The 13,776-nt window shown below is 39.9% G+C and overlaps 1 protein-coding gene across 1 annotated transcript in view; it reads left to right on the top strand.

The window, feature by feature from the left end:
• aff2 (AF4/FMR2 family, member 2) overlaps positions 1–13,776 on the top strand; it is a 211,890-nt gene that overhangs the window by 77,930 nt on the left and 120,184 nt on the right. Inside the window, exons 3-4 of the mRNA XM_054793060.1 lie at positions 1,119–1,749; positions 5,006–5,397. Coding sequence (XP_054649035.1) covers positions 1,119–1,749; positions 5,006–5,397 — 1,023 coding nt within the window. The remainder of the gene's footprint in view (positions 1–1,118; positions 1,750–5,005; positions 5,398–13,776) is intronic.

Genomic DNA, 13,776 nt, shown 5'->3' with positions numbered 1-13,776 from the left:
AAATAAATAATGGAGTAACGAGTGTATGTCTAACTGGTAGTTCACTGACTTTTAGCAGAGCTAAAATCATCCATTACACCAAATTGGCAATAGGAATAGTAACAATTATCTTCCAATGATGCTTAAATTGTATTCAACTGGAGCAAATGCAATGGTGGGGATAATTTGCAAGCTTGGGTTTCGAGCACCCACTCTCACTCACACATACATGCACACACACACACACAAACACGCAGACATGCGCACACACACACACACACACACACCTGCAGAATCCACTACTCAGCAATAAGATCTCTCCATGGATCATTGCCTATTATTACTATATGTGATTGTTGACAGCAACAAAATCTACACAAAATCCATTCTCCTTAATTATTTAAGGATATACAGTAAAAAATACTTTAATGCCAGTCGTTATTAATGATCACCTGGAAATAAATGTAATTTCATCTTGTTGTATTAGTACATTTTTAGACTTGTTCAGCAAAGTGACATCCAAAACATCTTTTTTTTTTAAATGGAACTACTTTATATTTTTTGTCTGCCATTTCATGTCTTCATTAAATTATTAACCACAGCAGTGTTCACTTTTGGCTGATGATTAATATTTGCAACACACAGTTGAAAAGACACATCAGAGAAGAACTGCTGCTCTTTAAGTCGTTGCCTTTCCAAAAGACACGCTGGCAGATGATGAAACCATGGAGTTTCATCATAAAAGAACCCGTCAAATACACTTAACTATTCCGGCGTACATCTCAGCATGAACACGTTACAGCTGAAGGGGCTTTTGGATCATAAATCAGTAGAAGCCAGACTGTCCTCCTCGCCATGATTGCTTGAGAACCTGAGGTCAGGCTAATAATGATTCCTGCTCCATTAGTTTTACTGCTCCAGCCTGGACCGGACCCTCTTAAGGATGGCATGTGTTTAATTAATCATCATGCCCGGGTGCCTGGTCAGTGGTCAACCAATTCATCTCTTCCTGTTCCTCTCTGAATGAGTAAAGAGGGCTTTTCATCAGCTGCTTAGAAATAAAATAGAACGACAGAAACTTAATTAATACTCCTGTCTGTCACTTTTCTTCCCTCCCGTCTCTTCTGCCTTCCTTTCAGACTAATAAAGGTGATGCGTTGGCGAGTCGGGTCCAGAACACGCTTGGCTCCTATGAAGAAATGAAAGACCTGCTCACCAGCCATTCAAACCAGAGCCACTTAGTGGGGATCCCCAAAGGCAGCAGTGCCAACAACAACATGCAAACACCAACCACTTCAGCCACAATGGAGTCCCAGCTTTTTAACGAAACCCTTAATACAGGCCCCGAGGGGGGAGGAGTGGAGGGAGGTGGGGAAAAAAGAACGGGGAGTGTATCCTCGTCGTCCTCGACGCCCATGCAACCTCCTGCAGCAACAACATCATCATCGAGTTTGCAGAATTCCAAAAAGTCTAGGAGCTCTGTGGAGTGGTCAAAAGGATGCCATGCGCCAACCACCACGGGAGCAAACCTTCTTCTGGGGTTGGGGCAAGGTCAAGGTCAAGGTCAGGCTCCGGGAGCTGCAAATGGAAGAGGGAAAGCGTTTGAGGAGCAGCAAATCCAAAGGCACGATGAGCTTTTCAGCTCACTGAAAGATGAACTGGGGCTAAAAAGAGACTTGAGCCCTTCTTCGTCATCGTCATCCTCTTCTTCCTCCACATCCTCTGGGAGACGGCATTCTTCCCACTCTTCGAAAACCCTTCCTCTACCAGGTTAGTCCTCCTTTTGGCTGACGCTGATTTGCTCATAATGATCAGCAAGCTCATTAACAACAATACAAGACATAACCTGGGGTCTCATTGGTTAAGATTGCGTATGCACAAAACAGGGCCTGGAACTTGTGTACGCTACTTCTTGGTGACGGTGACAACCGGAAACTCAAATGAAGCCAGATGACACACACACACAATTCATTCCACATTGGTATTAAACCAAAATTATTGAGCTGCTTCAGCACAAAACCAGTCTTCTTATTTGTGTTCTTATCAAATCAATTAACCAATTTTATTTGTTTTGTCTGTAAGTGTGTGCTTATTGCATTGTAACTACGGTACTGGTGATGGTTTGGTTTACCGTAATTTCCGGTGTATAAGACGCACCGGTGTTTAAGCCGTGCCGACTAAAATTAGAGAGAAAAACAGATTTGTACATATATAAGCCACACCGGACTATAAGCCACACATGTCCAGATCATAAAAAGACATATTGTGGCGCTCACAAGTCCGCGAGAACCAGGCAGCTTGTTATTCGACAGGAACCAATCATGGGCTATGAGAAAACTCACAACAAGCTTGTCAACCCATTGGAAATCGCAAGAGGTCATTACTCAATATAACAATCTGACTCACGGTATCATCTTGCAAAGAACGCTAAACTCATCACACAGCAACTTAACACTCAAAAGGTATACCTAAGAAATATACAAGACAAATACCAATATGAGTTTAAAATAAAAAAGCAATTATTTTATCTTCATCTTATGTCACAATTTTCTATCCATACAGAGGAGGCATACTTCAAATGTATTGAAATGATTAGGCATCTTTGAGTAAACTTCCTGTATCATTTCGATATCTCATTGTCGAGTGTCCTGGCCAGCCTACTTAATGAGAATGGGAATGGTTTAGTTTATTTCAAACATGTACAAGTTACATTACATATATACATATATACATATATACATATATACATATATAGCATATATATACATATATACATATATATACATACTTACTGCCCTGCGATTGGCTGGCGACCAGTCCAGGGTGTACCCCGCCTGTCGCCCGAAGTCAGCTGGGATAGGCTCCAGCATGCCCCCGCGAACCTAAAGAGGAGAAGCGGTATAGAAAATGGATGGATGGATGTTCTACTTGCGCTAACGATGCTAGCTCAGCAGACAGACAACAGGTTCAAAATAAAAATATATATGACGTTCTGTTTTAGAGCCTTTACTTGAAGCACTGTAAAATTAAATATACAGAAATAAAATATGACTTACATAAGATATGGTAATGGTAATGGTTTAATTTTATTTGAACATGCATACAAGTTACAATGGAATACATCACATAATTCAATTCACAGTTCAAAATGTCCAAAAGGAGTAAGAAGAAGCAAAGCTTATTTAATCCTACCCCCCCATCTGTTCCACATCTGTTGCAGTACATATTATTCACTTCCTGTATTCCATATGTGATTTTTTTAATACAAAGAACAGTGATAAGGTAAGGTAACAATATCCACATATTGTTTCATCCGCACTTTTTTTGCACTGTACACGCTCTCCCATCTTAGTTCTTCTAGATCTTTCCTGACGCAATCCTTTGTGCGTAGTCTTCGAAAAGTCTTTTCGTCCTCCATCTGTCTTTTGTTATAATGTTTGTTGTAAATTGTAAACACTGGAAGATGGTCGCTGATGTCGTTGATTAGCAGGCCGCTAGTTGTGTTATTATCAAAGTCACTGGTGAATATATTAGCGATTAGGGTGGCACAGTGGTCTGCTATTCTGCTTGGTGATACAAAATAATAAAAGCATGGCGTTGAACATAAAAGGAAATGCATTGAAATGAGTGTGCTAGCTCAATACTAACTTACTTTAGAAATCCCATTTACATGCTTGTGATTAGCATTAGTGATTTCTGTGGTGACTTCTAACAATTCCAAAAAATATGTACAGTGTTGTGAGAAAATGTTTGCCCCCTTCCTGATTTATTTTTTTGTCACACTTAAATATTTCACATCATCAAACAAATTTAGATAGTTGTCAATGACAACACAGTTGAACACAAAATGCAGCTTTTACATGAAACATTTTATTATTAAGAGAGAAAAAAATCCAAACCTCCATGGTCCTATGTGGAAAAAGTGATTGCCCCCTAAACCTAATAACTGGTTGAGCCACCGTTAGCATTAACATTTACAATTGTGAAAAAGTGTTTGCGGTAACTTGCGATGAGTCCCTTACAACGCTGTGGAGGAATTCTGGCCCACTCATCTTTGCAGAATTGATGAGATGCTTTGCGTTGAACGTTTATGGCTGAAAACAAGCACGGAATGAAAGTAAGACTGCATACAGGTGGCATGCGCACACCTTTACAAGTGGGAAATTTTTTAATGCAGGCTATTTCTGGCTTTTATGCGTACACTCACTTTTAGGAGGAATGCTGCGCACAAGTTTATAAATGAGACTGACACCCTTACTCTCTAAATTTACACAATCAATGGTAGCATACATTGTCCAAGAAATGTATGCCATTCCACTGCAGAGTGGATTGTTATAGTAATGATTGACATGTACACACACTGAGACCCTTTAAAGTACTGTGTTTTAGTGATTGACTGCCCAAAGATGGCGGCCAGTGACTAAAAAGCCATCCATTGGTGGTATAGTCAGATTCTGCAAGAAAGCTCAGAAATTGCAAGCCACAGCAAAGCGGAAGAATATACGCTGACTGAGGTTCATGAAATTGCGGATGATTTAGACAATCCCTGATGAGATGCTTCTTGTCAATGACACAAAGTCAGTAGAGATAAAATAGTATGAATATTTCACAGACTATTGCGACCCAAATGATTATAGTTTGCTTGGTTGTCGACGCTAATTACTGTACGATAAATATGATCATTTTGGTCCTTACAATTATAAAGCACAATGTCACAACTGTCCAATAACCATCTGAAATTATATCATGATTTATCAATAAACTGCATAATGTTTTTTAAGGTGTTACAGTAGGAGGTCCCTAACCCTAACATGCATCTTTTGACAAGAGAATGCTTTGTATGTCTGCCTCACAAGGGAATGAATAATGAGATTTTCTGTGAATGGGTCCGTCCATCTGGAAGCGTAGATTGGTGGCATTCGACCCTCATTAGATTTAGAGAGCAGAGAACAGCTCAATATACTTCAATATACTTCAATAATGAGGCGTTTTGGTCACTTTTTGTCTTTTGCTTTTATACACACAGATGCTGGCAATTATCGATCTTCTGCCATGGATGGTGGCCAGTGCAAATCTTCTGGCTCCCCTTTACAAAACGAAACAAGCTCCCACATCGCCATGTCAACCTCTCCGCTGGCTTCCACATCGCTTTTGTCAACAACACCTGTACCTGGTCTTACCACTCCCACAGCCACCTTCCCACCTGGTGGCCTATCAGGGAAGCCGATTGCAGTGCAGCAGAAGCCAACAGCGTATGTTCGCCCAATGGACGGCCAGGACCAGGCACCCATCGACTCACCACAACTAAAACCACCTCTAGTGGCACCTGAGGGGTTCAACTGTGGTCAGGCTTATGGTGGAAACTCTGGGAACATCAAGAATAAACTGCCAAAACTGAGTCTGAACCACCCCGCTGAGGTAAGCAGATGCTTTTTAACTGTTTAGCCAGACATTATGAATGAACTGAGCATCATCAGCTCAGGGCTTGATATGCGATATTGGCTGAAAACCTTATCCGTGCAACAATCCATCAATTATCTACACTGCTTTTGCTGTTCGTCATGATTTCCACAAATCACCAATCGGTTGCAGTATGGTGTATTTTGGGGCTTTAACCAAGAATTGAGTTCGCACCAGCTGCATGGAAGTCAGATACTGTATGTGAACCACTGCACAAATAGCAATGGCATCGTGTTGTATTACTAATTTACTATTTCAGAGGTTAAGCATAGTCTTGTATACTAACCCACTGAGAGGTGTGTTTTTATGACTTCCTGAGGATGACAAATTGCTGCGTACATCAAAGGTTGACCGATCCCTTGGTGTGATGGAGAGCATGACATCCAACAAGGATGAAAGGGCATAACAACCTGACCACAGACCAAACATAATAAGGAACGGTCTGATGGACCAAACATCCTTGTTTAGTCATAAATGGACTTTATGCTCCACTCTAATCAGATGATCAATTTGATGAGGGTCAGCAAAGGTTGAATCCAGGCAACTGGACTTCTTCAGTTCTGGATTTGAAGTGTGGAGTTTCCCCGTTTACAGTGGTGTGAAAAAGTGTTTGCCCCTTTCCTGTTTTCTTTTTTTTTTTGCATGTTTGTCACACTTAAATGTTTCAGATCATTGAACAAATATAAATATTAGTAAATGACAAAACAACTGAACACAAAGCAGTCGTTGGGACTCCAGTGAACCACAGTGAGAGCCATTATCCACAAATGGTAAAAACATGCAAAAGACCACAACAGACCCCATAACAACATCCAAAGAACTGCAGGCCTCATTTGCCTCAGTTCAGGTCAGTTTTCATGACTCCACCATAAGAAAGACACTGGGCAAAAACGGCCTGCATGGCAGAGTTCCAAGATGAAAGCCACTGCAGAACAAAAAGAACATTAAGGCATGTCTCAATTTTGCTAGAAAACATCTTGGTGATCCCTTGGTGAGACCTTCAGGAAAATACTTTGTGGTCTTAAAAGTAAGGCCGCATTTCAGAAAAGCAACATCATATCAACAGTAAAATATGGTGGTGGTAGTGTTATGGTCTGGGGCTGTTTTGCTGCTGCAGGATCTGGAAGATTTGCTGTGATAAATGGAACCGTGAATTCTGCTGTCTAACAAAAATTCCTGAAGGAGAATGTGTGGCCATCTGTTTGTGACCTCAAGCTGAAACAAACTTCTGAAGTTCTGAAGCAGGACACAGATCCATAAGAAGTCCACCTCTGAATGGCTGAAGAAAAACAAAATGAAGACTTTGGAGTGTCCTAGTCAAAGTCCTGACCTGAATACTATTGAAATGCTGTGGCATGACCTTAAAAAGGCGGTTCATGCTGGAAAACCCTCCAATGTGGCTGAATTACGACAATTCTGCAAAGATGAGTGGGCCAAAATTCCACCACAGCGCTGTAAAATACTCATATCAAGTTATTGTAAACGCTTGATTGCAGTTGTTGCTGCTAAGGGTGGCCCAACCAGTTATTAGGTTTAGGGGCCAATCACCTTTTCACACAGGGCCATGTAGGTTTGGATTTTCCCTTAATAATAAAAGGTTTCATTTTAAAATTGCATTTTGTGTTCAGTTGTGTTGTCATTGACTAATAATTGCATTTGTTTGATCTAAAACATTTAAGTGTAACAAACATGCAAAAAAAAAAGGAATCATGAAGGGGGCAAATGCTTTTTCACACCACTGTATGTCTCTGGTGGTGTGTACCCTGGGGGCGGTCATAATAAGGTTGTTGTTGTTGCCGGGAGTGGCTGATAAACAACCGTACTGCATAACAATAGGTCGTTTCTCTGTCTGGTTAGTGGCCACTTTTCCTGAGACAATATTTGGGGGAGAAATGTCACGCCATTATTAGAAGCATATGATTACATGATGGTGCAAACCACTTCGTCTGTTTAGAGAAGGCGTTTCTAGATTGATGTAAATGGCTTCTTTCACACCACTTTCAAACCAGCTGTCCTCCCTATCCAGAATTTGGACATTGTTGTCCTCAAATGTACCTTTTTTTTAGATGCAAATGCAAAACTGGGCGTGAATAAATTCTCCGCCTTGTGCCATGCATTTGTGTAAAGGTTGCCTGGTCTCGCCAACGTAGGGGTCACTGCACTCTTCACGACGCTCCACTGCATTAACAACATTGCTAAATTTGCTTCTCTGGATTTTGTCTTCCAAAGACAAAGGTGAAACATATTCAGCAAACCAAAAGCGTTGAGTTGCCTTGATTTAACCTTTGCGGATCATCATGACCTGGATTACTAAGAATCAACATAGACAATTTGATGGGGGGTTTGTTGTCAGGCAAACCTTTCAGTGGTTTAAGCTCAGTGAAACTTTTACATGGAAAATGATGCCTTCAAAAGTTCAAATACACCCTTATTTGAATATACCAGTACTACGAGCAGCCCGGTGTTTCATGCAGATCGCGTTAATGTTCAAATTGAGTTGTACCATAGGTACTTACACATAGTGAATATAGATTGACTATAATTTAACACAATTGTATTGTCAGGGAAATAAATTGGACCATGCCAAACTCCTTCCAGTCTGTACCCTCTGACTCTCTTACTTCAACCTGCTCTCCATCTTTATCTTTCACTTACTTGGCTTTTCAAAACAGCAAGAAACACCCAGCTTGATGGTGTGTGTGTGTGTGTGTGTACTATGTGACAGGAGAGTAGTCATCCCTATCGAACGTACCAGCTGTTCACTTGCTTTGATGGAGCTGGTGTGTCTTTGTGTGTGCGTGTGCGTGCGTGCGTGTGTGTGTGTGTGTGTTGCTTTTTAAATGAGCCCAAGATAGAGCTTGGAGCATATGGCGCTGAAGAGGAAAAAGTCAGTCAGATGTGGGGAGACAGAGGACTTAAAATACGTTATCATAGTGGAGGATAACAACAGTAAGTACAGTCATTAAATGCAAGAAGGTGCTTTCACTGTTTTTCACCCACACATCCATAGACACTGTTACCACTTTTGTAAGCAAAAGCCTTGTGTTTTTTTTTTTTTCTAGCAAGTTTTTTTCTGGCTTTCAGATATGACATTTCTTTTTTCCGAGTGATTTTGTTGTGCAAAAGTCCCCGTTTTGTTATTGTTGTGCACTGAAGCACTGGTAGAAAAAAGATATTATTATTAATAGAAATATAGTGTAGAATCTATTCGCTGTGTGTGTTCTGCTCAAATTATCCATCACACAATTTACACAACTTAAACACTACTGCCAACCACGTGACTACACAATCAACAGTATACTACCTAAGCACTGCAACTACAGTACAGCTAATACCATGATTGATTTAAGAGGTAACTAATTATTTTAGGTGCCATTAAATAGTTTAAGATAGTCAATATTTGGCACGGAGTTCTGCTTGTGTGTGTATAAATAAGTGCCACGTCACTACACAACCAACAGTATACTACCTAAGCACTGCAACTACAGTACAGCAAATACCATGATTGATTTAAGACGCAACTAATTATTTTAGGTGCCATGAAATAGTTTAAGATACTCAATATTTGGCAGAGAGTTCTGCTTGTGTGTGTATAAATAAGTGTAAGAAGTAAGCCTGTAAACTGCTAGAGAAGCGTTCTGTTAGCACTATAGAATTATCGATTTGTGCCTTTTATTCCCAAGGGTGTGTGTGTGTGTGTACACACGTGCATGCGCCTGAGTGATAACAATATTGATCTTTCCCTCACACAGTTACAGTAGACCTAAATCTACTCCGAGACACACGCATCAGTTTGTTATTGTCAGCAACATGGGTCACTGCACACTTACTAAACATTAAGAATTGGAAATGAGATATGCTCATTGTCAAAGAAAAAGCTTGGAAATTTAAACAAATTAAAAAAAACAATGCCTGTTTGCAGAAAATTTTATACAATAGCAAAACCTCTCTTCCTCTGAAATGATTTGTTACTGCTATTGACTTTTCTTTAGAGGTCTTTTGTAACATGGATGCTTGAAGTTTTACCAGCAAAGTTGAACAAATTACTTTAAAAAAAAGTAATTAGTTACTAGTTACTTTCTAATGGAATTACTCCTTCATAAATATAATTAGTTACCAGAGAAATTAACTATTGGGTTACTTGATTGAAAAACCTTTGAATATGTAAAAAAAAAAATTGGATTTATCAATTTAATTCAATTCAATTCAACCTTTTTTCAGGGAAGGCCAGTTGAGAGCATGATGTCTTCTCCAATGATGCCCTGATGCAAACAAATCAATAAAACAATAGAGATATCAAATGTAAACATAAAACAATTAAAACAACAATTCAAAAGGTACATGTGCATTCAGAATGCATAAAGCCCATAATACAAATAATACAATCAAATTGAAAGGTATCAAGGCATCCACCTGGTGTTGTGATAAAAGCTTATTCCTATTAAAGGGTGCAACAGACACAAAAGCAATTTTTCCAACCTCGGGCCTAATGTGGGATATTAAGAACTAAGGGATGTTCAGCCCATGTAGAGTGACTGAATAACTTAAAACTTTGTAAATGTGTTAAATGAGTAGGTAATTTATGATGATGGGCCTTATTGTAAAGAGTAAGCAATGTTGTTCATGTCTCAGGGTTAATGAGATCCAGCCAACATTCTGTGGGTCATAAAGAAATCACCAGTAATAATCAAGTGGTTTTAGTGTAGTGGGGGAAGCATCTACACTGCTCAAAAAAATTAGAGGAACATTTCGAAAACACATCAGACGTCTCCATCGTCTAAAAATGGAGATTGTATTATCTACTTCCTATAGTAGTGGGAAAGACAATACCTGTTTCTATAAAAGGCAGGTAATAAAACTTTCAGTTTGTTTAAAAGTTATTTTATACAGTATGTGTTTTCAAGCTACATGCCCAGATACTTATAACATGAAAGGAGTCCAAAGGAGTCCCATCAACAGTAGCTATACTAGTCTTATTTGAATCAACATACATTTAATTTGTCTGGATTTAACACAAATTTCAGTTTAGTGTTCTGAATTAAATAAAAATCAGACTGAAGATTTAAGAGCCTGGTCAACTGAGATGGAAATTGAGCAGATAACGGTGTCATCTATGTACAGATGGTTTAAGATGTGTCGGATCCATCCATCCGTCTTCTATGCCGCTTATCCTCACTAGGGTGACGGGTATGCTTCGGTACACCCTGGACTGGTCGTCAGCCAATCACAGGGCACATATAGGCAAACAACCATTCACTCTCACGTTCATACCTATGGACAAGCTGACAATTAACCTAACATGCATCTTTTTTGGAATGTGTGAGGAAACCGGAGGAAACCCACGCATGCAAGGGGGAGAACATGCAAACTCCACACAGAGATGCCCAAAGAAGATTCGAACCCAGGTCTTCCCGATCTCCTGACTGTGTGGCCAACATGCTAACCACTATGCCACCGTGATACTGCCATTAAAATTATTAATATATAAGGAAAATAAAAGTGGTCCTAAAACAGACCCTAGTGGCACCCCTTTACAGACATTGAGGTACGGTAGTTTGATTGGAAACCATCAGCCACCACAGCCTGAGTTCTAACAGATAGATGATTCTCAATTCATTTACAGAACGTGTCATCACAGCAATTTGTTGTACAGACACTCACAGGATGGTCAACTATGCCATTCACAATGTTAATGGTTGCTGACATAGTACTATGTCCCGGTCTAAAACCAGGCTGGGAGATATAGTAGTATGCTACAGTATGTTTTGATAGGTAGGAATAACTCTAAATCCTCCACATGTTCAACTACAGGTCTTATGGTGATGTGCAGTCATGGCAGGCCTCCTGGCAGCCCAGTGAGCTCCGAGATTGGCTGCATGCGGTCTGTTCCGGAGCCCTGTGTCATATCATACTGCGGAATTTGGCTATATCTGTTGAAGGCAGCCTGTGGTGTTGAAAGGGTGAAGAACTGGTCTGTTTCTGATTCCCCCATTTCATGGAACTTAGCCTTCAGTTTGGACATGGTAGTCACTCCAAATAATGCAGCATCTTTCTCTTGTGGAACACCTGCTTGAAATTGTTAAACTGTACAGACCTTTTGGAGATCAGACAAAAATAGGACTGGCAGAATCTTAAAAGAAGAGTCCATGACTGCAAAATAAAGACAGAGTACGGGTACACATCCCTCCAGAAGGCACAGAGCAACGCAGTGTTCATGTTAGTCAATTCTGCATTTGCCTGGTGAAGACCTGATTTGGTTTCCACCATCTCCTAAGGGAAATATCTGGATTTAATTGCTCTGCTTTCGTCAGCGGCTGGTTTCTAACACTTTCTTTCCTTGTGAGGCTGATAGGAGCGGGGAGCAAACAAAGCGTAAAGAAACGGTTGTTAAATTGAATCAATGAGCTGAAAGATCCGAAAAAGCTATGCAGAGTTGGGGAAACAAGAATGGAGTCAATTTCTTTGTCTTCACTATAGATAACTACTCTCACATTAAATTAAGTCGATTGATTTAGATTTAGATTTGCGCATAATGTAGATTTTGAGGAGAATTATTTAAATTTCTTGTATTTACTTCACATTTAAAAAGAGCCTTCAGAGAGTGAAGGTGTAGACAATATATTGAATTGAATTGGCAAGCTATGAACTTGAACTATCAAATTAAATCAGTTTACATTAAACTAACCGCATGGTGGCCTGGCGGTGAACATATTGGCCACACAATCAGGAGATCTGGAAGATCTGGGTTTGTTTCGGCATCTCTGTGTGGAGTGTGGAATGGAGTTTTCTCCCCATGTACGCGTGGGTTTTCTCCGGGTACTCCGGCTTCCTCCCACATTTCAAAGATAAATTGACCATAGGTATGAATGTGAGTTTGAATGGTTGTGTATCTACAGTGGTGTGGAAAAGTGTTTGCCCCATTTCCTGGTTTCTTATTTTTTGCTTGTTTGTCACACTTAAATGTTTCAGATCATCAAACAAATAATCAGATCAGATCATCAAACTTCTTTTGCCCACTGTCTTTCTTATGGTGGAGTTATGAACACTGACCTTAACTGAGGCACGTGAGGCCTGCAGTTCTTTGGATGTTGTTGTGGGGTCTTTTGTGACATCTTGGATGAGTCGTAATTTTGTTTGGCCGGCCACTCCTGGGAAGGTTCACCACTGTTCCATGTTTTCGCCAGTTGTGGTTAATGGCTCTCACTGTGGTTCACTAAAAGATAATCACTTTTTCACACATGGCTAATTAGGTTTGGATTTTTTTCTCCCTTAATAATAAAAAGTTTCTTTTAAAACCTGCATTTTGTGTTCAGTTGTGTTGTCATGGACTCATATTTAAATTTGTTTGATGATCTGAAACATTTACGTGTGACAAACACGCACAAAAAATAAGAAATCAGGAAGGGGGCAAACCCTTTGTCACACCACTGTATATAGACACACTTGACACCTGATTAGCTGCTTGACCAGCCAAACTATGAGAAAAATTGTGAAATATACTCTGGTAAATGCGATTGACATGTAAAAATTGTAGGCTTTCTAACAGCGGAGCATGTACACTCTACATTTTACCTGTATTTCATGTATTTAATAATACATTTGTACATAATTAGGGTGAATGATGTGTTTCCTGCGGAGAAAAACATTTATATTAAAAATATATATATAAAATCCACCAAAAAGCTGCAAATTGGCAGGGCCGTGCACCTCTTGAAACAGGACAGTTTCAAGATTCTGACAAAGACATCGAAGCGTCCCTGAAACACTTGACGGGAGGTCACTGCTCTATTAGTGACATTTCCTTGCACAGCACAGAAAAACAATACTCAAGCGTATTTAGGCCTGTAAGCGAGGCAAGAAGGTACAAAGGTAAACTCTCGAGTTGACAGGTGACATTTCCAGCAGTGCTGTGACGGGCTTCATTTCAAAGTAGTTCAAAGAAAAGAGCTGATGTAATTTCACACTGATTTGAAGGCCCGCTGTGGCATTTCTGTCGGCCGCGTGTAAACGCACACACGGAGCCTCGCCACTAATGTAGCGGTAAATAAGAAAGCAGGCTGGACTAAGACCTCCAGTCAGTAATCAGCATAAGGCAATACCAATAAAATCCATTCTGCTCACAGAGAAAGCATCCATTTATGCCTTTTTGCATAAAAAGCCTTCACATAACACTCTGATAAAAGAAAACGGACACTGATCAAAATTGACATTCGTAATAAAAGCTTGTAAATGTCTTTGTTTCTGCATATTTCACTTCTCCAGATATGCTTTTTGGCCAAATAATGGAAAAATTGCTTTTGGCCCTAAATATAACTACAAATACATGAACTCACGAGG

Source organism: Dunckerocampus dactyliophorus, chromosome 11 (assembly GCF_027744805.1).
Source record: "Dunckerocampus dactyliophorus isolate RoL2022-P2 chromosome 11, RoL_Ddac_1.1, whole genome shotgun sequence".
In the NCBI taxonomy this organism is placed as follows: domain Eukaryota; kingdom Metazoa; phylum Chordata; class Actinopteri; order Syngnathiformes; family Syngnathidae; genus Dunckerocampus; species Dunckerocampus dactyliophorus.
This window is presented reverse-complemented; position numbering and strand designations above follow the sequence as displayed.